The sequence below is a fragment of the Carlito syrichta genome, unplaced genomic scaffold (assembly GCF_000164805.1).
Source record: "Carlito syrichta isolate Samal-C Ts95f unplaced genomic scaffold, Tarsius_syrichta-2.0.1 Scaffold314864, whole genome shotgun sequence".
NCBI classification, from domain to species: Eukaryota; Metazoa; Chordata; class Mammalia; order Primates; family Tarsiidae; genus Carlito; species Carlito syrichta.
Genome location: NW_007258960.1, coordinates 9,886 through 34,268, shown reverse-complemented (window position 1 = coordinate 34,268; position 24,383 = coordinate 9,886). Strand labels below are relative to the sequence as shown.

The 24,383-nt window shown below is 43.5% G+C and overlaps 1 protein-coding gene and 1 pseudogene across 4 annotated transcripts in view; both read right to left on the bottom strand.

The window, feature by feature from the left end:
- The window catches only part of DZIP1 (DAZ interacting zinc finger protein 1), an 85,304-nt gene that overhangs the window by 59,212 nt on the left and 1,709 nt on the right, over positions 1-24,383 (bottom strand). For all 4 annotated transcript variants that reach the window (XM_021705971.1, XM_021705972.1, XM_021705974.1 and 1 more), the window contains exons 2-4: positions 12,771-12,855; positions 9,127-9,254; positions 477-638 (exon numbers count right to left, since the gene is read on the bottom strand). In XM_021705971.1, the coding sequence (XP_021561646.1) occupies positions 477-638; positions 9,127-9,254; positions 12,771-12,855 (375 nt within the window). The remainder of the gene's footprint in view (positions 1-476; positions 639-9,126; positions 9,255-12,770; positions 12,856-24,383) is intronic.
- Positions 6,259-6,761, bottom strand: LOC103274706 (annotated as a pseudogene).

Here is a 24,383-nt window from a genome sequence, read left to right as displayed (position 1 = left end):
GACAAGGGCAGCGTGGACCAGGGCTAGTCCCGCAAGGCAGAGGGGCTCATTGAGCCATATCCTGCTTGCTGTAGAGACCACAGCCTCCTCATTAGCCAGGCCTGGGGTGAGGAGGGGGCAAGGCGAAGGTTCTCGCTGTCTTTCTGGGTCTGCTGCCTTCTCCCACAGGACAATAGAAAGTTCCAAAACTTGGGCAGCCGTTTATGGTTCAAGGCTAACCTAACCAGATAAGAAAAGAGGGGTCTTCTTCTATGATCTGACCACAAGTGTTCTACACTGGGGTTTGGGGCCAAAGCTCCCACTCTCGGCGAAAACGACTTCTCTGACTTGCTTATGCTCCCTCGACATTCTCAGGGAGGAGGATGTCTGCACCAGGGCATCAGAAAGTAACTCCTAGATCCTCTAGCCATAATGCCACCCTGAAACCACCTCTCAAGGCAGCCAATACTATGAGAACTTCTGGGCTTCATACTTACATATTCTAATGCTGAATTCTTGGAAGTTAATTCTTTAAACTCCTTCCCCAGCATCTCCTTGATTTTCTCAATTTCATCAGTTAGTTTCTCCTTTTCTTCTTTTTTCCATCTATCAAATAACTTCAAAAACTCTTCCTCTTTTGTTTTCTGCATCTCATACTCCTGAAATTATTTTATACACAGCTTTGGAAGTTATGGTATAAAGCAAATATGTGATATTTAAAATCAATGGTCATAGCTTCACTTCAAGTGAGTTAAGCTAGCATTGCTTACTTCAGTTAGGCTTTAGTAATGCTTCCTGTAACGGCAGATCTGTGTACAATGGTCTGTGCCTTTAGTGTTCTAAACTGAAGGCAGCACACATAATCCTTCTTTCTTTATACCCCAAATTTCCCTTAAAATACCAACACAGAGGCCTAAGGCCTGCAGCTTTCTGAGTTCTATGAACTTATATAGAAGTCATACGATAACAGGTAAAATGTAAAGATATTTTAAAAGAAAAAGTATTGAGCAGTAGTAAAATCCTTTCCGTGTCATCATCCAGCTGTCCCAGTACCACTTATTAAAGAGACTGGTCTTTCCCCATTGAATGATCAATTTCAGTAGAGTAGTCCCCCACCATACCCCAAAAATACAAATTCAGATTTACAGGAGCTAGATTCAAGGTCTAGTCAATCAGCAAGTGATTTTTCTTTTTCTTTTTTTTTTGAGTTGGAGTCTCACTCTGTCGCCCAGACTGGAGTGCAGTGGCCGCTCCCGGCCACCGCAGCCTCAACCTGCTGGGCTCCGGTGATCCTTCCGCCTCAGCCTTCCAAGGAGCTGGAATTACAGGCATGCGCTACCACGCCCGGCTGATCTTTTGATTTATTGTAGAGTTGAGGTCTCGCTGCCCAGGCGGGTCTCGAACCCACGGGGTCAGGCAATCCACTCACCTCAGCCTCCCAAAGGCGCGGGATTACAGGCTGAGCCACCGAGCCCGGCTAGCAAATGATTTTTCAGTGGACTTCAGAGATTTAAAAATCTATAAAGCAATGAGTCCTAACAGACATATACAGTATATTGCACCCAACAATGGCAGAATATGCATTCTTCTCTCAAAGCAGCCAATACTATGAGAACTTCTGGGCTTTTTCTTTTAAAGTATCTTTACATTTTGCCTATTACCTGTGCAGGGAATATTCAGATGTACTTGTCCAAAAAGTGTTTCCCAAATTTAAAAAGACCAAAATTGTGCAAAGAATCTCCTTAGACCACAAAAGAATGAAGCCAGAAATCAATAACAGAAGGAAATTGGAAAATATGTGGACATTAACGGCATACTCTTAACCAATGAGTCAAAGAAAAAGTCACTAAGGAAATTAGAAAATACTTCGAAATGAGTGAAAATAAAAGCATAATATACTAAAATTTATGGGATGCAGCCAAGTAAGTGGTCAGATGAAAATATATAGCTGTAAAAGCCTACATTTAAAAAGATCTTAAATCAATAACCTAATTTTATGTCTAAGAAACTAAAAAAGATAAACCAAACTCAAAGCCAGCAGAAAGAAAAAAATAATGAAGATTAAAGCAAGGATCAATAAAACAGAGACTATAAAAACAATAGAATCAATGAAAACAAAAATTGATTCTCTGAAAAGATCAACAAAATTGACAAACCCCTAGCTACCCTGACTAAGAAATGAAAGTGAGGACACTGAGAAATTAAAAGGATAAGAGAATATAACTAACAACTGTATACCAGCAAATTAGATATTCTAGATAAAATGAACAAATTTCTAGAAACACAGAAATCTCCAAAGTTAATTAAAAAAAAAGAAAATTTGAACAGATTTTCAGTAAGTAAACAGATGGAATAAGTAATCAAACACCTTCCAACAAAAAAAAAAGTCCAAGACCAGATGGCGTCATTGGTTAATTTCTACTAAACACTAAAAAAAAAAACTCATAGAAGCTACACACAGGTCGGGCTCAGTGGCTCAGCCTGAAATCCCAGCACTTTGGGAGGCCGAGGTGAGTGGATTGCCTGAGCCCGCGGATTCGAGACCCGCCTGGGCAACTTGGTGAGACCTCATCGCTACAATCAATAAAAAAGTAGCCAGGCATGGTAGCGCGCGCCTGTAGTTCCAGCTACTTGGAAGGCTGAGGTGGAAGGATTGCTGGAGCCCAGTAGTTCGAGGCTGCGGTGGCCGGGTATGGCCATTGCACTCCAGTCTGGGCGACAGAGTGAGACTCCAACTCAAAAAAAAAAGAAGCTACACACACACACACACAAACCTACGAAAGTAATAAAAAAAAATTCCTCAAAATTGCAGAATCCAAGATCAAAAAGCAAAAGCCAGTTGTTTCTATAAACACTGAAAAATCCCAAAAGGAAATTAAGAAAATATTCCATTTACAATAGCATTCCAAGGAATAAAATAACTAGGAATAAATTTAAAAGAATTCTACACTGAAAACTATAAAACATCACTGTAAAAATTATTATTATTCTTATATTATTTTGAGTCGGAGTCTCACTCTGTTGCCCAGGCTGGAGAGCAGTGGCATGCTCATGGACACCGCAGCCTCGATCCGCTGGGCTCAGGCGATCCTTGCACCGCAGCCTTCCAAGTATCTGGAACCTAGGCATGCACCACTGTGTCTGGCTAATTTTTATTTATTTATTGTAGAGATGAGGTCTTGCCAAGTTGCCCAGGTTAGTCAAATTGGTTGCTGGAATTATAGGCATGAGCCACTGCACCCGGTCTGTTGCAAAAGTTAAAAAACACCTAAATAAATGGAAAAACATCCCATGTTCATAGATTGGAAGACTTAATAGTGTTAAAATGTCAATACTCTCCAAAGCAATCAACAGATTCAATGTAATCCCATTCTAATAGCCTTTTTTGCAGAAATTGAAAAGTCAACTCTCAAATTCATATGGAAGTGCAAGGGGCCCCAAATAACCAAAACAATTTGAAAAGAACAAAGTTAGAGGATGCACACTTCCAGATTTCAAAGTATACTACAAAGCTATACTTGTCAAAATAGTATGGTACTGGCACAAGGACAGACACACAAACCAATAGAATGGGATTGAGAGTCTAGAAATAAACTCAAACATCCACTGCCAATTGGTTTTAAGCAAACCATTCAATGAGGAAAAAATAAATGGTACTGAGATAAGTGGATAACCACATGCAAAAGAATAAAGTTCGATCGCCATCTCACTCTACATGCAAAAATTAACTCAAAAGAATCAACGACCTAAATATAAGAGCAAAAGCCATGAAACAGAGAATATAAAGAACTCTTAACAGGTTAACAACAAAAAGACAAACAACCCAATTTAAAAATGGGCAAGGGACTTAAACATTTCTCCAAATAAGATACACAAATAGACAACAAGCACATTGGTTATTACGGATATACAAATCAAAACCCCAATGAGATAACACTTCACACCCACTGGGATTGCTTTAATTAAGAAAAGTATAATAAGTGTTAGCAAGGATGTGGAGAAATATAAACACTACTTGTGAACATGTAAAATGGTGCAGCTGCTCTGGAAGACAGTGTGGTGGTTCCTCAGAAAGTTAAACATGGGATTACCGTATGGCGCAGCAATTCTACTCCTAGGTGTGTATTCAAAAAGAAAGAAAGAAAAAACATGTCCACACAGAAACTCCCGGCCAGTGTTTACAGCTGCATTATTCATCATAGCCAAAAGGTGGAAACAACTAAATGTCTATCAATAGATGACTGGATAAATGTATTGTAGTATATACGAAAATACAATGGAATATTATTCAGCAATGAGAGAACAAAGTCTGGATGCATGCAACAATGTAGATGAACCTCAAAATCGCTATGCTAAGTTAAAAAGGCAGATAAAAAAAAGTCACATATTATGTTTTGGATACATATAGAGAGAGAAAAAAAGAGACAGCATGTGCCAAAAAATGCATACATATTTTAAGAAAGAAAAAATGTATACCAATAACCAAAGATGAATACAAGTCACATTTGACTTCTGCAATTGCAAGAGGTGCTCAAAGTGTCCAGACACTTCTGAAAAGTACTTCGAAAAGTAATACATAGATAACACCTCTTAAAATGAGTATAGGCCAGGCACATGGGCTCACACCTATAATCCTAGCATTTTGGGAGGCTGAGGTGAGAGGAATGCCTGAGCCCAGATTCGAGACCAGTCTGGGCAACTTAGTGAGACCTCATCTCTACAATAAACAAAAAATTAGCCAAGCGTGGTGGCACATGCCTGTAGTTCCAGCTACTCGAAAGGCTGAGGCAGAAGGATCACCTAAGCCCAGCAGGTCGAGGCTGCGGTGGCCATGAGCATGCCACTGCACTGTAGCCTGGGTGACAGAGTGGGGCTCCAACTCAAAAAAAAAAAAAAGAGTATACATTTTTTGGCACCCCGCCAATGTATATAGAATAGGCAAATTTATAGAGAAAAGAAGATTAGTGGTTACCAGGGGATGGGGATAGTGAGAATGGCAGCTTACCGAGTACAGGTTATTTTTATGGGGTACTAACAAAATTTGAAACTAGAGTCGATGGTTGTACCACACAGTGAATACATAAAGTGCTACTGAACTGTACATTTTTGTTGTTGTTGTTGTTGCCAAGCCAAACTTTATAAGAGACAAAGGAAAATAAAAGGTAACTAGAAGGCAGAAGTTCATTATCATTATCTTAAATCAGATACTCCAGAATTTCCCACTACTGAACCTCCACTAAAATTTTTACTTTTTCCCACCTCGCTGGGAGCGTGACACTGTGCTCCAGCCTGGGCGACAGAGTGAGACTCCAACTTGGGGGAAAAAAAATGAAAAGAAATAGTGTTTTGGTATTAAATTCAGGGATAAGATGAACCCATGTTCAACATATGTGCATACAGACACTAAAGCCCAAGGCAGATAATCTAGCTGTGCCCAGTGTTTGGTGACCGGCTGAATCTCTGTTCTCTAGTAGAACAGACCGTGAGCTTCTGAAGAGCAGGAACCATGCTTTGGTCATTTTGTATTTCTCCAATACGATCGCACAGTGTTCATACGAAGAGCCACTCACAGAACTTGTTAAATTCAAGAAAACAAGAAAACAATTTTTGTAAAACAGTTAATGACACTTTCAGTTTTGCATTCACTGAAGGGATATTCTTGTGAACTTGAGGAGTATGTGATTTTTAGCATCTTTACTATATATTTTTCCCAATATGGATGTCTTTTTGTGCTTTTTTTTTCTGGTAACAATATGCAGCTAAGGTGGGAGTGGACCTGAACTTAAGATGTTCAAACAATGCCATTCTTTTTCCCATTTTGGAGTGAAACTATTAGAGGGAAAAGAGAGAGAATTAAACTACATTAAATGAAAACCTCCAAGTCAATAGTAAGGAAAAAATTACAGGTTTAGTCAATGATAATGACTGGTATTTAAAATATATTTTAATGAAAACACTTTCTCACCATCTTTTAATCAAAATGATCTAGCTGGGCACTGTGGCTCACGCCTGTAATCCCAGCACTTTGGGCGGCAGAGGTGAGAGAACTGTCTGAGCCCATGGGTTCGCGACCAGCCTGGGCAACTTGGCAAGACCCCATCTCTACAAGAAATCAAAACATTACCCAGGCATGGTGGCGCACGCCTGTAGTTCCAGCTACTTGGAAGGCTGAGGCGGAAGGATCGCCTGAGATCCAGCAGGTCGAGGCTGCAGTGGCCAGGAGCGTGCCACTGCACTCCAGCCTGGGTGGCAGAGTGAGACTCCGAAGCTGCTCTGGCATTAAGATTTAATTGCTTTCTGCTCCACAGGTTTTATTCAGATGCCACCATACTACCAACTCCCCAGTCCTCTTAAGGCATGTGTTAGACATGTCCTCCTCTGTTGGAAGTCCTTGTGGCAACTTCAGGGGTTTGATTCTTATCAAATGTTTAACCACTTTCAGTTTTACATTCACTGAAGGGATATTCTTGTGAACTTGAGAGGTATGTGCCTTTTAGCATCTGTATTATATCTTTTTTCCAATATGGATGTCTTTTTGTGTTTTTTATTCTGGTAACAGTATGCAGCTTATGAGGGTTCTGTGGGTCCCCACCATATTTTTCATAATCTACAGATGAAAGCTGAAACACTTTATCTGGAATTCTTGACCTCGTAAATTTGTGACGAATTCAATCCATACAAATGAGAGATTCCACACCTTTCGCCATAGTCTGTAGTTTGCCTGGGGTTTTCTCAACTACTGAGTGCAAAATCCCTACCATAAGCATAGTGTCTGTTCTCTTTAGAGGTGGTGCCTGCTGAGTGTTCAGCCTCAACTTTCCCCTGAACTTTATACATTTTAAAAGAATCAATTGTTTCAAAAAGATAGTGGTACACTCATGTTCATAGCAGCATCATTCACCATGGCTAAAAAGTAGGAGCTACCTAAGTGTCCAACAACAGATGAATGGGCACGCGAAATGTAGTATACATGCAACAAAATAATATCAGCTTGAAAAAGGGAGGAGGCCGGGTGCAGTGGCTCAGCCTGTAGTCCCAGCACTTTGGGAGGCCAAGGCGAGGGGACTCCCTGAGCCCAGGGGTTTAAGACCAGCCTGGGCGACTTGGTGAAACCTTGTCTCGACAATAAATCACAAAAACTAGCCAGGCAGTGGCATGTGTCTGTAGCTCCAGCTACTTGGAAGGTTGAGGCGGAAGGATCACCTAAGCCCAGCAGGTAAAGGCTGCGGTGGCCGTGAGCATGCCACTGCACTCCAGCCTGGGCGACAAGAATGAGACTCCAACTCAAAAAAAAAAAAAAGAGAGAGAAAGAAAAGGGAAGGAAATTCTGACACACACTACAGCATAGATGAACCTTAAGGACATTATGCTAAGCAAAAGAAGTCAATGACAAAAAGACAAACGTTCGGTGGGCGTACAGTTTCAGTTTTGCAGTATCAAAAACTTCTGGAGACCGGTTGCACAACGATATGAATTACTTAACACTACACAGTACACTTAAAAATGGTTAAAAAGGTAAACTGTGTATGTCTTTTACCACAGTGAAACCAAAAAATGAGAGAGAGGCCAGGTGGAAGACAGAGGGCTCTGTCACTTATTCTGTGAAAGGACTTGCTGTTTCCCTTAGAAAGTCATATTTCCTATCCCCCATGGCGGGGGGACAAGTAAGAATAGCGCATACTATCACTTCAACAGTCACAAGAAATGTTCTTTGATGGGCTCACTCTTTCCATTAAGGTCTATCCTGTTAGATCAGCAATGGCATCCTTAGTACCCACAGTGAACCTGCAACAACCCACAGTAGTCAGAACTCACACATCACAGCCTTCTTTCCTCCCGAGGCCCTGAGTCTCTCAGAACAAGACATTTCAAGCACACAACAGGCTGACACATAGGTCCCACAGATGAGAAGGAAGAAGGAAAAAAACAGATTTGATGCATGAGGGGGACTCTAACCACTTTTGGTGGCTTTGAATAGACAGGAAGAAGGCTACGAGCCAAGGAGTATGAGCCTCACAGGGAAATCAGGAGCAGCCCTCAGAGGACAGCCAGAAAGAAAGTGTGGACCTCTGTCCCTACACGTGCAAGGGATCGAATTCTGCCAACAACACAAATAAGCAGGAAATAGTTTCTCCTCTGGCCTCCAGTAAGGGAGCCCTGCTGACACCTTGATTTTAGCCTAGGGAGAAATACTGGCTCGCAGAAACGTACTGTAAGATAATAAATATGGGTTGTTTTAAGCACAAAAAAGTTAATCATGTTATGTAAATTTCACCTCAATATTTTTTTAAAAAAACAGCCTTGGCCGGATTACAGAGTGGCTCACACCTATAATCCTAGCACTTTGGGAAGTTAAGGTGAGAGGACTGCTGGAGCCCAGGAGTTCAAGACCAGCCTGGGCAATATAGCAAGACCTTGCCTCTAAGAACATTTTTAAAAAAATTATCTGGGCAGGGTGGCATGCCCAGACAACTGTAGTTCCAGTTACTTGAGAGGCTAAAGCGGAAGGATCGCCCGAGTCCAGGAGTCTGAGGCTGTGGTGAGCCATGATTGTACCACTGCACTATAGCCTGGGTGACAGGGTGAGCCCAGACTCAACAACAACAACAACAAAAGCCTTAAAAAATAGAGAACTGTATTTCCAGTAATATGCTTTATAATAAGATAATAAAGAGTAGACTGGCAATAGAAAATACAATCACATTTTATCAAGTTCTCTACAAACTCCTAAGTTCCTCTGTTTATTAGAGTCTATGGCACAACCAATTAACACACAAGTTAACTGTAATGACATATGATTCATTGAGATTAAAATATCATAGAGGGCTGGGCATGGTGGCTCAAGCCTGTAATCCCAGCACTTCAGGAGGCCAAGGTGAGAGGACTGCCTGAGCCCATGGGTTCAAGAACAGCCTGAACAACTTGGTGAGACCTCATCTCTACAATAAATAAATAAATAAAAAATTAGCCAGGCATGGTGGCATGCACCTGTAGTTCTGGCTACGTGGAAGGCTGAAGTAGAAGGATCGCCTGAGCCCAGCAGGTCGATGCTGGGGTGGCTGTGAGCGTGCCACTGCACTCCAGCTTGGGCAACGGAGTGAGACTCCGACTCAAAAAAAAAAAATACCATAGAGTACTGCCTCGTACCTGAGAGAATCTGACCGCAAGGGTGTGCTGTGCAGCCTCTAGCTGAGACTTGGTGAGCTGCAGCTGATCCTTCAACACGTCCACCTCACTCTGGAGCTTATCGGTCTGAGCCTTTTTCCCATACTCAGCTGCAACAGAAAGTCTCATTAAAACACCATCTCTTATGAAACGTATCTGAAAACTTATAGGGTATGGTCCTATTAATAAGACAAAGGAAACTGCCCTTACTTGGGATATTATTACTTGTTGCATGCCACATTAGCCAATTTTTGCTCTTGGAGTATTTCTTTGGAGTCCTTTGCATTTTGGGGTGCTGAATTATTTTTAGCAGATTTTTTTTCAGCCACTGTGTTGAGGTTGGGTTATCCTACATGGTGAGAGCCCTGTTTGAGGAGTAATCATGGTGACAAGGAATAATCCGAGCTGCTCTGACCTGGCAGCACTCTGGGCTCTTCTCAGAGAAGCTTGTCTCAATCAGAGAAGACAAGCAACGACCTTACTCAGGAACCACCATAATGAAATCTCTATGGTCACTATCCTTCCAGCTCCCACCAAACTCTCCTGCGGACCCCATGATTGCTGATACAAGCAGTGGGCTGGCATTCAAAATGCAGACTCGGGCCATGTCCTATCCACTGGGGCCAAGGCAAGATACTGAAAAGTTGTAAAAGGAAGCAACAAGTGAAGGGAAGAATACTTATGCACATGTACTTACATGCAGATGTACACATGACTGAATGAATATACATGTGTCTGTGAGAGTAGACATGAAAGGTATGGAAACCAAAGTAGAAAGTCAGAATCTCAAAGATGACCTGAAGAGATAATACTCATTTCAGAGTCTGAAACACCCTCTGAAACGAGTATGAGATAGAATAAGATACTGAAACAGAAGAGAAAGAAGGTCAGTTTCACACTGAAGAATGGTAGGTTCATTAAAATATTTTATCTTTCCAATTTCTCCAATATAGTGCTAAATTTTATCAGTAGTCCAAGGCTTATAAACGGGACTTTCTGCTACTTATTTTGTTTCTACAGAGCTTAGCTATTTCTTAAGTAAATCTATTTACTTCCCTGAGATGGGCAGGAGTAGAAACAGACTGGCCCAAAGTGGAGATAAATGCAGGTATTTAGTAGCAAGCTAAGCACACACATCTCGATCCTGAACACCTTTAAGATCAGGACGAGAATTTCTGTGGGCTACCGCGGCAACCTGCAGAAAACTTTGATCTGCTCATGGACAAAGAGACCTTACAAATTTGCTTTTGAGAATATTTAAATACAATAAGTCCCCTACAAACGAACCTTCAAGTCACGAACTTTCAAAGATGCAAATATGCATTCTCATGTCTAATCACGTAGGTTAATTCACATGTCTGGCGTACATTGCCAAATGCATGCATCCTCTGCAAGTGATTGTGTTTTTGTGTACTTTACATATAGTACTGTAGAGAGTACAGTAGTACAGTACCTTTATTTCAAGCCCAGGATATCTGGAAGCCAGCGAAAAAGCTGCAGTGTTGTAGCTGGTACTAAACAGCTGATTGTGTTAATTGGGTACCTAGGCTAACTCTGCTGGACTTACAAACAAACTAAACTTATAAACATGCTCTTGGAATGAAACTCATTCGTATGTAGGGGACTTGCTATAGTGGGAAACCTGGTTCCTAGGTAAGCCACAGAGTCCCCTCCCCTCTCTTGTGGCTTCATTTCCCCCTCTTATTTCGGTTAGTTCCCATCAGCACACAAACACATCTGAGTATCTTCCACATCTCCCATGAAACAAAAGGTCTCCCTTAGTCCCACATTTCTATCCAGATGATGCGTCATGTCTCTGCTTTCCTTCCCAGTAAACGCTGTTGAAACCCAATAATTGGAACCGACAGAACCACTCCCCCGCGACCCCCAGCTCAGCTCACTCAAACTAGGCTTCTGTCCCCACCAGTCCTGAAGTTACAACGGTCAATTCTCAGCCTTCATCTTACTCTTTGTCTCAGGAACATTTGACACAACCGACCCTTGCCTCCTTTGTGAAATACTTTTCCCTTGGTTTCCATGACAAATACATGTCCCAAGTTTCCCTCCTGCCTTGGCAGAGGCTATTTCCTACCCTCCACTGCCACTCTTCCAGAGCTCCTGCCTTTGGGAAAGCCTCAAGGCTGGCCTCACCACCTTCCCTTGTCTATCCAGGTGAGCCCAGCCAGTCCAGCTCAACTCCAATCACCCCCGGATTTCTATTCTATCTCCAGTTCAGGTCTCCAGCCCTCAAGCTGCAGTCCTCCAGACTTACACCTGAGTGTCTATCATACGTGTGATGGAAACACACCCATGGGCAACACAGACCCTCCCATTCTCCTTCCTCCTTCAAACTACTTCCCACCCCCAGCTCTCCATGACAGGAAATGTCACCGCCATTCACCCAAGCACGGAGGACAGAAACCCAGGGTCATCTGTGCTTTGTCTCTTGCTCTCACGCCAAATCACACCTCTGTAAGCTCTGGGCCTACCTCCCATCTGCTAGGGGACCACCCTGGTCCAGGCCCCCATCTCTCTCCCTTGGGCTGCGATCGCAGCCTCTTCACTTATCCACCTGCTTCCATGGCTGCCCCCTCCAGTCTAGTCGCCACCTGCAGCTAGAGGGATCACTTTAGGGCAAAAATTAGATCAGATCCCTCCCCAGTCTAAGGTCCTCCAACAACTCCCCATTAAACATTTAAAAAGTCCGCATTCCAGTCCAGGGTCTTCAGGGATTCCTATGAGCAGGACCCTACCACGCCAGCCTTACCATATACCATGACCTTGCCCACTCTACTCACCCAGCCTCCTTTCTGTTCCTCAAATATATCCCTTACAATGAGTGTTCCCTTTGGCTGGTATACCCTTTTCCCAGATTCTCCACAGGGTGGAACCTCCTTGTCATTCCCATTAGATGTTACCTCCTCAGCAAGGACTTTGCTGAGCACCTGGTGTCATTCTCCACCCCGTTCTCCTGTGTGTGTGTGTGTGTGTGTGTGTGTGTGTGTGTGTGTGTGTGTGTGTGTATGTGCTTAGTCAGAGACTCACTCTGCTGCCCAGGCTGGAGTGCAGTGGCACGTTCATGGCCACCACAGTCTCTACCTCCTGGACTCCGACGATTCCTCCACCTCAACCTTCCAAGTTGCTGGAACTACAAGCACACGCCACCACACACGGCTAATATTTTGCTTTATTGTAGAGACAAGGTCTTACTAAGTTGCCCAGGCTAGTCTTGAACCCTGTGCTCAGGCAATCCTCTCACCTCCGCCTCCCAAAATGTTGGGATTACAGGCGTAAGCCACCATGCCCGGCCTCTCTATGTTATTATTATAACCCATTTGCCACTGTTTGAGAAGAATTACTCATTTATGTGTTTAAATGTGTCTTCTCAGTCTCACATTGGAACATTAATATTCTAGAGAGTAGGGCTTCTCTGTTTCACTTGCAGTTGTCTCCCCAGCACCTAGAGCACGGCTTGCACCTAGCAGGGGCCCAATATTTACTTGCTGAATGAACAAGGATGGTGACACTTTTTTAAAAAAGTATTGGGAAATGCGCTGGACCATATCTCATTGCAAAAAGGAAAAGGGAGCAGAAAGTAATAGCTCTGAAACAGAGCTCATACTTACCAAGGTGAGAATCTTCAGTGTGGCGGCGTTGAATGTGACTTTGCAGAAAACCTTGGTTCATGAAGGCCTTATCACAAAAATGGCACTGAAAAGGAGAGGGAACAAATCCAAGCATCTGTAATGTGTGTCTCCCCACCTCCTTGCATGTAAAATGTGAGGACCTGAAGCACTATTTCTTGGGGGCTTTCTCCTTGGAAGATATTATCCTGGCAGGAGATACTGAAAGCATGATTAAAAAGAGAAATCCATCACCTTCAATATTTGTCTTTTCTTTATGCTAGAACCATTTAAGTATAAAGAATAAATAAATAAAAATAAATAAATAAAAAGAGAAATCTAAAACCAGGGCGTTCTTCCCAAACTAAACACAAACCAGTGAAAACCATCTCTTGACAGTTTTAAAGGGCCCTCTGGTGCTTTCTGGAACCCTTGACGCTGCTCCTGTTAGATTGGTGGCTTCCACTCAATCACCAATAACTTGTTCATGATGCGCCAGCATTCTTTCTGTCCCTCAAGCACGCCAACCTCAGAGCCTCGGCATTCACTGTTCCCCTTGCCCGATCTTCCCCAGACCTTCCCACAGCTGGCACCTTCTTGACATTCAAGATGTCATTCACTGTGACTCTTCCGCATCAGGGATGACAGTATGTCCTCAATAAGGTCTTCCCTGAAGATACTCCCGCCAGTCACTGTCACAACACATTGTCTTATTTTCACCATTATACATCTCATTTAATTTCATGGTTCAGCTATTTTCATGGTTATTTACTTCACTCATTTATTGTCTCTTTCTCAATCCCTCTCAGTTCTAGAACAGAGCTTCACGAGGGCATGGACTCTGTCTATCTTACTCACAGATTCGTCCCCAGAGCACAGCATGGACACAAGACTGAAGAAATGCTTGGAAATATTTGAGCCAAAACCTACTGTGTTTTCCAAAGGGAAAAAAGTCAATTCCACCAACATCTCTATTTTGTCACTTTAACATTCATTCATATTTTAAGTAAAAATTTCATCCACTGCCTCATCCCTGCATTATTCTGAAGTGGGTGCTGAATATTATATATTTCATTTGTAAATATTTCAGGATGTAACTCTAAAAGATGAAGACTTTTAATGCAATCATAATCACATTAATCCAGGCAAGAGAATCACTTAGGCCCAGGAGTTCAAAACCAGCCTTGGCAACATAGTGAGACCACGTCACTACAAAAATCAAAAAATTAGCCAGGCATGCTGGTACATGCCTGCGGACCCAGCTACTAGGATGGGTGAAGTGGGAGGATTGCTTGAGCCTAGCAGGTAGAGGCTGCAGGGAGCCAGGATTGTGCCACTGCACCCTAGCCTAGAAGACAGAGTGAGACCCTGTCTAAATAATAATAATAATTATAAATGTGAAAATTAAATCATTATAAATGTGAAAATTAAGTCTTTAATTTCAGCAAAATTCCAACTATTTGTTTATTTTCCCCTAATGTTTCACATATTGTTTTGGAAAGGAATTCCAATTTGTTTGTTTTGAAACAGGATCCAAATAAGGCCCAAATCCTGCTACTGGTTGTTATAGCTCTCTCTTTTTTTTCCTTTTTTTTTCTGAGTCAGAGTCTTGCTCTGTCACCCAGGTTGGAGTGCAGTGGCACACTCACAGCCACCTCAGCCTTGACCTGCTGGGTTCAAGCGATCCTTCCACCTCAGCCTTCCAAGTAGATGTGTCTACAGTCACATGCTACAGGCACCTGGCTAATTTTTTTTTATTTTATTGTAGAGATGACTCTTGTCAAGTGGCCTAGGCTGGTTTCAAACCCCCAGGCTCAGGCAATACTCTCACCTCCACCTCCCCAGGTGCTGGGATTACAGACATGAGCCACCATGCCCGGCTTTCTTATTATATCTCTTAACTCTCTTGTAGTCTATAGGTTTCCTCTCCAATTTTTTTCCCTTGCCATCCTGTTGCTAAAGGGACCAAAGCTTGTTCTGCAGAGTTTCTCTCAGTCTGAATTTTGCTGTTTTCATCCCTTTTGTGTTTTGCTCTTAATCAGTGCAAGTATATCCAGACTTCAGGCTTTGGCTTGTAAAACTAACATTCTGGCATACTTTTTGGCATTGCATTTCAAAGAATCTCTTGAAAGCAACTCTTCAGCTTTCTCTGCTCATAATAACTACTTTGGTTCACCCATAGGACTTTGGGGACCACCTGCACTGGCTCGTAACGTAATGATAGGCTCCAGGGCTCTGCACAGCACTGGAGAAAGGAAAGGAGAAGAAAACCATGCCTTCTTCCATCGCTAGTCCTATCCCAGTGTTCACATCTTGCCGGAAGGTACTCTAACAAGACTGTTCCCTCCAACGGGGCCCTTATCCAACATCCAATTCCCTCAGGCTACAGAAAACAGAAATGTGGTATACCCAGCCTTTGATCTGTAATACTGACACTCCATCAGGACGAACAGAATGTTTCGGTAGGGCTGCCCAAGTGATAAGATGAAAGAAACGGCTTAGTAATGATGGGAGGAATCCAAACATACCATCCCATGAAAGGGAGGATGGAGCAGGAAGGAGAGGAGGAGGAAAAGAAAAGAGGGAAGGAAGGGAGGGAGGAAGAAGGAGAGAACAAAAGAAAGAAAGAAAGAAAAAGAGAGATTAAAAACATAGCATGGTCCAGGTACAGTGGCTCAAGCCTGTAATCCCAGCACTTTGGGAGGCCGGGGTTTGGGTTTGTCCAAGCCTACGGGTTGGAGAACAGCCTGGGCAACTTCAGGAGAACTCATCTCTCCAATAAATCAAAAAATTAGCCGGGCGTAGTAACACACATCTATAGTTCCAGCTACTTGAAAGGCTTTGGGAGAACAGTCGCCAGAGCCCAGCAGGTCGATGCTGGGGAGGCCATGAGCGTGCCACTGCACTCCAGTCTGGGCGACGGAATGAGACACTAACTCAAAAAAGAAAAAAAGAAAGAAAAAAGACATAGCATGCAGATAAAGATTTTGCAGGGGGTGGAGGGCAACTATAAATGAAAGAAGGAACAAAAAGATGTTCTTCACAATCTCTTTAATTCACACCACAGAACATAAAAGGAGCATGCATCCTATGCAAACAGGATTAAAAGAAAACAGAGATTTGAAAAACAGAAAGATAAAAATACAAAAAATAGGCCAGGCGCAGTGGCTCAAGTCTATAATCCCAGCACTCTGGGAGGCCGAGGCGAGAGGACTGCCTGAGCCCGCGGGTTTGAGAGCCACCTGGGCAACATGGTGAGACCTCGTCTCTACAATAAATCACAAAATTAGCTAGGTGTGGTAGTGTGTGCCTATAGTTCCAGCTACTTGGAAGGTCAAGGTGGAAGGATCGCCTGAGCCCAGCAGGTGGAGGCTGTGGTGGCCGTGAGTATGCCACTGCACTCCGGCCTACGCAACAGAGTGAGACTTCGACTCAAAAAAAACAAAAAAACAAAAAATAAGAGCCAAAATATCATCACAGAACAAATAAATCTGAAAAAGCAAGGAATAAAAAGAGACACTGTTGAGAACTGAATTGCTCACTAAAGGAAAGGCGGAGACAATGTCTCCCAGTGAGCGCACATTAGAAGGACAGAGATTAGCCGGTCTCAGTGGCTCAGCCTGTAATCCCGCGCTTTGGGAGGCTGAGGTGCGTGGATTGTCTGAGCCCGCGGGTTCGAGACCCGCCTGGGCAATTTGGCGAGACCTCATCTCTACAATAAATCAAAAATTAGCTGGGCATGGTAGCGCGCGCCTGTAGTTTCAGCTACTTGGAAGGCTGAAGCGGAAGGATCGCTGGAGCCCAGCAGGTCGAGGCTGAGGTGACCGGGAGTGGCCATTGCACTCCAGTCTGGGCAACAGAGTAAGACTCCAACTCAAAAAATAAAAATAAAAATAAAAATAAAAAGGAAGGTTACAGTCAAAAGAGATATCCTTTGGAAATGGAGGGAGAAAAATTATTTTATTTCTAAAATATTTTTAAATCTTAAACTTTCTTAAAAAGAGTGATAAAATATAGCAAAATACTAACATGAATTAAATCTAGGAGGTAGGTTTATGGCGTCTCTTACATTAGTCTATGCACTTTCTTTGTATGTTTATAATATTCGACTACTAGTTTGTCTCAGAAAATGAATGTTTTCTTTTGAGTCTCCCACATATGGGTATTCACTATACAGTTGTTTAAATTTTGTAAAATTGTTTTTAATTTTTAAAAATAAAATGTTAGCCAGACAAGGTGGTTCATGCCTGTAATCCCAGCACTATGGGAGGCATAGGTGAGAGGATTGCCTGAGCCTATGGATTCGAGACCAGCCTGGGCAACTTGGCAAGACCTCACCTCTACAATAAATCAAAAAATTAGCCAGACGTGGTGGCACATGCCTGTAGTTCCAGCTACTTGGAAGGCTGAGGCAGAAGGATCACCTGAGCCTAGCAGGTCAAGGCTGCGGTGGCCATGAGCATGCCACTGCACTCCAGCTTGGGCGACAGAGTGAGACTCCAACTCAAAAAAGAAATAATTAGCCGGGCTCGGTGGCTCAGCCTGTAATCCCGCGCTTTGGGAGGCTGAGGTGAGTGGATTACCTGAGCCCAAGAGTTCGAGAACAGCCTGGGCAACTTGGCGAGACCTCATCTCTACAATAAATCAAAAAAAATTAGCCGGGCGTGGTAGCGCACCTGTCATTCCAGCTCCTTGGAAGGCTGAGGCGGAAGGATCGCCGGAGCCCAGCAGATCGAGGCTGTGGTTGCCGGGAGCGGCCACTGCACTCCAGTCTGGGTGACAGAGTGAGACTCCAACTCAAAAAAAACAAAACAAAAAACCCTTCAAGAAGCAGACATCTTTAATTTTTTTTCAGTCTCAACTACCTGATTCTTATGATTTCTTGAAGCAAAGGGGAAATGGAGGTAAAGAGAAGTGATATGAGAATGAGACTGCACTTTCTGAAAGGTAAAACTGATCACGTCAGGGGCCCAATTGTTGTACAAGAATAAGGAGTTCATAGCTTGGATTTTCTGTCTGGGGGAGAAGGAAAAACTGAGATGATGGCAAATCATGTAACTATTCACATTCTGTCACCAGTCAGTTTTGGTATCCGTTATGCCACAGAACATTTTTTCCTCACTCTCAGGTTTTAGCTAAAACGTAACAAATAATTACACACCAAGCACAGTTCTCAGTACATTACAGGCAACAACTCATCCAAGCCCCTTTAACAACTATTATGATGTAGGTAGTTATTCCCACTTCAAAGTAGAAACTGAGGCACAGAGAGGTCAAGCAACTTGTCAAGGTCTAGCAGTTGAAAAAGTATAGAGGTAGGATTTGAACTCACTTAGACCTTGAACCCTTCCCTGAATAGGCAGGAGCACATAAGCCGTCTGACTCACTTCCTCCAGGTTTGTAATGAGAGCTGTTCAGCCAAGCTTGAATGAAACAGGCCACAGGACAAATTAAGTCCCTCAGTAAATAAGTAATTAATTCATACCCTCTCTGTCTTCTTTCATCTTTCTAATGCCTGATAGACTCTTTCCAAGTTAAGGAATATTTTGCACTCTAAAAATGTGCACACGTGCCCTCAATAAGTCTATGCAATGCCATGTTTTCTCCCGGGGCCTGGAGTTGTTGTATTTGTGTGTGGACAGGTCCATTTACAACACATTTTCTTGTGGAACACTGTTCTTGGAGTATAACTTCCCAATCATCACCATTAGAAAAGTGGTTTCTTTTCTTTTCTTTTTTTTTTTGAGCTGGAGTTTCACTCTGTCACCCAGGTTGGAGGGCAGTGACACACTCCTGGTCACCACAGCCTTGACTTGCTGGGCTCAGGTAATCCTTCCACTTCAGCCTTCCAAGTAGCTGGAACTACAGGCACACGCCATCATGCCCAGCTAATTTTTTGATTTATTGTAGAGATGAGGTCTCGCCAAGGTGCCCAGGCTGGTCTCGAACCTGCGGGCTCAGGCAATCCTCTCACCTCGGGCTGCCAAAGTGCTGGGATTATAGGCGTGAGCTACAGCACTCGGCCTTCTTTTTTTGCGTGTGTGAGTTGGAGTCTCACTGTGTCGCCCAGGCTGGAGTACAGTAGCATGCTCATAGCCACCGCAGCCTCGACCTGCTGGACTCAGGTGATCCTTCCGCTTCAGCCTTCCAAGTAGCTTGAACTACAGGTGTGTGCCACCACACCCGGCTACTTTTTTGATTTATTGTTGAGATGAGGTCTCACCAAGTTGCCCAGGCTGGTCTCTAACACGTGGGCTCAGGCAATCCTCTCACTTCGGCCTCCAAAAGGTGGTCTCAACAACAAAAACTCCCCACTTCATACCTCTTGAATCACGATCTCCAAAATCTTACACTGGCAGGGAAGTGTAAGGCTCTGTGGGGAAGGGAGAGGTGTGGTGAACTGGAGAGTATTTGGCCTCTGTCTTCTTCTTAACTACACAGGCCAAACAAAAAAGGTCTGCAGGCCAAATGTGGTCTGTGGGTGCCACACTGCAATCCCCGCTTTAAGGTCACAATTTCTATGTTCGAAAATAGTAAGAAAAACATACTTATTTACTCCTAATTAAAATATATGTTTGTGGCCAGGCTCGATGGCTCAGCCTGTAATCCCAGCATTTTGGGAGGCTGAGGCAAGTGGATTGCCTGAGCCTGTAGGTTCAAGACCAGTTCGGGCAACTTGGCAAGACCTTGTCTCTACAATAAATCAAAAATTAGCTGGGTGTGGTAGTGCCCGCCTATAGTTCCGGCTACTTGGAAGGATGAGGTGGAAGGATCGCCTGAGCCTGGCAGGTTGACACTGGAGTGGCTGTGAGTGTCACTGCACTCCAGCCTGGGAGACGGAGTGAGACTCCAACTCAAATAAATAAATAAATAATAAATAAAATATATGTTTGTTATCCCTAGATTTCTGAGGCTTTTCCTGCAGCATGGTTGTATTTTATAAGGTGGCTATAATAACATAGTAGTTGAATAACAGCAGCATAAATAGCTCCTGGTCACAGGTGCCCACTATATGCCAGACTCCTGATACCATTATATCATCACAATCTCACAGCACCCCACTGAGAGTGGTTGGGGAGACAGGATACAAACACTAGTCTGTCACACCCCAAAGCCAAGGCTATCTGACCTGTTAGCACCAGAATTAAAATTAGAAACTTAAGCTTTCTGCACAAAGACTCTGTCTTAAAAATAAAAGGTTTGACTGGCTATTGTGCCGCAGCCTGTAATCCCAGCACTTTGGGAGGCCAAGGTGAGAGGATTGCCTGAGCCCAGGGGTTTGAGACCAGCCTGGGCAACTTGATGAGACCTCATCTCTAAAATAAATCACAAAAACTAGCCGGGCGTGGTGGCGTGCATCTGTAGCACCAGCTACTTGGAAGGGTGAGGCGGAAGGCTCACCTAAGCCCTGCAAGTCGAGGCGTGGTGCCATAAGCATGCCACTGTACTCCAGCCTGGGTGACAAGAGTGAGACTCCAACTCAAAAAAAAAAAAAAGAAAAGAAAGAAAACGTTCCCCCTTTTCAGGCTAAGAAGATAGGAAGGAATGCTACATAACCTGAGATCAAATTTCCCCATTAATAAAATAATTATAGGACTTTTAAAAAATTGTATCCTCTAAATCTCTTTGAATCTTCTTAAAAAGATAGTTTTGGTCGGACTCGGTGGCTCAACCTGTAATCCCAGCACTTTGGAAGGCTGAGGTGAGTGGATTGCCTGAGCCCACGGGTTCGAGACCCGCCTGAGCAACTTGGCAAGACCTCGTCTCTACAATAAATAAAAAACTAGCCAGGCATAGTAGCACATGTCTGTAGTTCCAGCTACTTGGAAGGCTGAGGCGGAAGGATCGCCGGAGCCCAACAGGTCGAGGCTGCGGTGGCAGGGAGCGGCCACTGCACTCCAGTCTGGGTGACAGAGTGAGACCCCAACTCAAAAAAAAAAAGATAGTTTTATGTATATATACATAAATACATGTGTGTATGTAGCTATCTATATGTGATTTGATATAGAAATAAACACATAAACTTCCATTTGGAAGGAGTACCCTTCAAAGCATGTTAGAAGAGAAACAGGCCAGGCTTGGTGGCTCAGCCTGTAATTCCAGCACTTTGGGAGGCCAAAGAGAGTGGATTGCCTGAGCCCGTGGGTTCGAGACCAGCCCGGGCAACTTGGCGAGACCTGTCTCTACAACAAATCAAAAATTAACTAGGCATAGTGGCGCGTGCCTGTAGTTCCGGCTACTTGGAAGGCTGAGGCGGAATGATCGCCGGAGCCCAGCAGGTCGACACTGGGGTAGCTGTGAGTGTGCCACCACCCTCCAGCCTGGGTGACAGAGTGAGATTCCAACTCATTAAAAAAAAAAGAAAAGAGAAGAAAAGAAAGAAAGTGATAGATGAATTAAGAAAAGTGAGGCGCTATTAACTATTCATGAAAAGGAATCTGATGCTTTTTCTTTCATAATTTCAAGGATAGAATATGCTGAATTATGTTCAGCACACTTGGTTTAAGAATGCAGATTAGTATGCAAAACATGAAAATATCTTAAAATAACTTCCATACAAAACCATTTAAAAGCGAAAACAAGCCGGGCTTGGTGGCTCAGACTGTAATCCCACGCCTTTGGGAGGCTGGGGTGAGTGGATTGCCTGAGCCCGTGGGTTCGAGACCCGCCTGGACAGCGAGACCTCATCTCAACAATAAAATCACAAAATCAGCCGGGCGTGGTAGCGCATGCCTGTAATTCCGGCTACTTGGAAGGCTGAGGGGAAGGATCGCCGGAACCCAGCAGGTTGAGGCTGCGGTGACCGGGAGCAGCCACTGCACTCCAGTCTGGGCAACAGAGTGAGACTCCAATTCAAAAAAAAAAAAACAATTTAGTGTAAAGAAACTGACATGCAAACTCATTACTAGGATTCCTTTATCAAAACCAAGAAAGATGGAAGCTCTCTATTTCTATGGATGTTTTGAAACCTCTCTAAGACAATGGCTGGGAATAGTGGGTAAAGAAACCAATATTTCCACTGCTCCTACTCAGAGACGAACACTGTTGTATCCTCATCTTATTTAATTCCCATGACAATCATTTCACCCATGAGGAAATCAGAGCTCAGAAACGCTGAGTCACAACATTACCAGTTGTGTATTTTAACCTATGTCCCATCCCTCTGACTGCAAAATGCATGCTTTTTCTACTCCTCAGCACTCACCTCCAACTTGGAGGGTCTGAATAATTGGAACCAGGAATAAAAATTAACTGGCAGATTCACTGCCTGTGCTGCTGGGGCATGAAGAGGAATCTGAGCATTCCAGCTATGTAAACAAAAAGTCTTCTAAGAACAAGTCTATGTCCTGTTATAATCCATGGGCAAGCACGGTAATGATATTTTGAAATTTAAAAAATAATAATTTGAGGGTCCAGGTGCAGTGGCTCAAGCCTGTAATTCCAGCACTTTGGGAAGCAGAGGCGAGAGGATTGCCTGAGCTCAGGGGTTCGAGACCAGCCTTGGCAACTTGATGAGACCTCATCTCTACAACAAATTTTTTAAAATACTGGGCGTGGTGGCACACACCTGTGGTTCCAGTTACTTGGAAGTCTAAGACAGAGGGATCGCCTGAGTCCAGCAGGTTGAGGCTGCAGTGGCCATGAACATGTCACTGCACTCCAGCCTGGGCAACAGAGTAAGACTCCGACTCAAAAAAAATAATAGTAATTTGAGAGATCACTAGTACACACTGGGCTTTACACGTGGCTACCTGACTTCTCCAACTGTTGGGAGGTCTCTATTAAACATAAATTCATTACTGCATCCTAAAGTTAAATAAGTATAAAAAAATAAACTGTCTTGTCATAAATTTTATTAGTGGCCAGATATCCCCACTCTATGAACCTGGAGTTACAATGATTATAACATCATGGAATGAACCAGTCTAGTGCCAACTATTTTTTTTTTTTGAGTTGGAGTCTCACTCTGTCACCCAGGCTGGAGTGCAGTGGCACGTTCATGGCCACTGCAACCTCGACCTGCAGGGCTCAAGTGATCCTTCCACCTCAGCCTTCCAAGTAGCTGGAACTAAGACACCCACCATGACGCCCGGTTAATTTTATTTTTTTATTTTTTGTAGAGACGAGGTCTCATTATGTTGCCCAGGCTGGTTTCGAACCCCTGGGCTCAGGTAATCCTCTCACCTTGGCCTCCCAAAATGCTGGGAATATAGGTGTGAGCCACCCACCTGGCCAGTGCCAACTACTCTTAGTGGCAGTCTTTGACCACCCTTTCCTGAATCACTAATTCCTATAGCATCTGCACTGTGGCCTCTGCCTTCTTTTCTATACCCCCACTATTCAGCAAGTTCCTAAAAAAAAAGATCTGAGATTCAGAGAAAAAAGATCTGAGATTCACACAGTCACAACTCACTCCTGAGAAACCACTGCAGAAACCAACATCTACGTGTCAGACGTCGTTCACTGAACCTACCCTCTACGTGACATGCATCATCTCGAAATTCCAGAACAGCCCTACAAAGTAACTCCTACTAATGTCACCATTTTCCAGATGAGGAAACTGAGGCTAAGGACTTAAATGGTTTGCTCAGTGCACAGCTAGGATTTACACCTAGGCAGTCTAACTCTGGAACTGTCAACCCGAAGTGCCCACACTACTCAAAGGCTCCATAAAGAGACAATAGCAAGCCACTTAATACTGGACAGAGTGTACCTATGTTACACTAAGTAGGAAAAGGTGCTTTGAGGTCACCCCAGAGCACACCACATAGTCAACACTGCCATTCACAGTCAGTTGGGTTGCCAAGAGTTGGTAGGTGTCACTTGTTTGATCAACTGCGTCATGACATTTTTTTATCCTGACTTATTCACATTTGAAAATCTTTACTTCCTAACAGCTATTTCTTTTTTAAAAAATTATTTATTTTTTAATTGAAGTGGGGTCTCACTATATTGTCCAGGCTGCCTGCCTCTGCCTCTCAAAGGGCTGGGATTACAGTCATGAAGTATCACGCCCAGCCTAACAGCTACATCTCCAGTAATCAAAGGAATTTTTAAAATGTATATAAACATAAAAATTCAGCCAGGCATGGTGGCTCACGCCTGTAATCCCAGCACTGTGAGAGACTGAGGTGAGAGGATTGCCTGAGTCCAGGGGTTCAAGACCAGCCTGGGCAAGTTGGTAAGACCTTGTCTCTACAAAAAAAAAAAAAAAAAAAACTTAGGTGGGTGTGGTGGCACTCGCCTGAGGTTCCAGCTACCTGGTAGTTCCAGCTACCTGGAAGGCTGAGGCAGGAGGATTGCCTGAGCCCAGCAGGCCAAGGTTGCAGTGGCCATGAATGTGCCACTGCACTCCAGCCTAGACTCTGACTCAAAAAATAAAATAATAAACATAAAAATTCTCTTAGTTAGAGGTTTAAGTGATTGACCAGATGACTACCAAAGCTGAGTACAATCAGCTTCTTAAAAATGTTTAAATAGAACCCATTCTATTAATTGTATAACAAAAGAACCATCTTAGCACTATGTATAAGTACTTAAGTTTTTTTTTTTTTTTTTTTTTTTTAGTTGGAGTCTTACTCGGTTGCCCAGACTGGAGTGCAGTGGCCGCTCCCG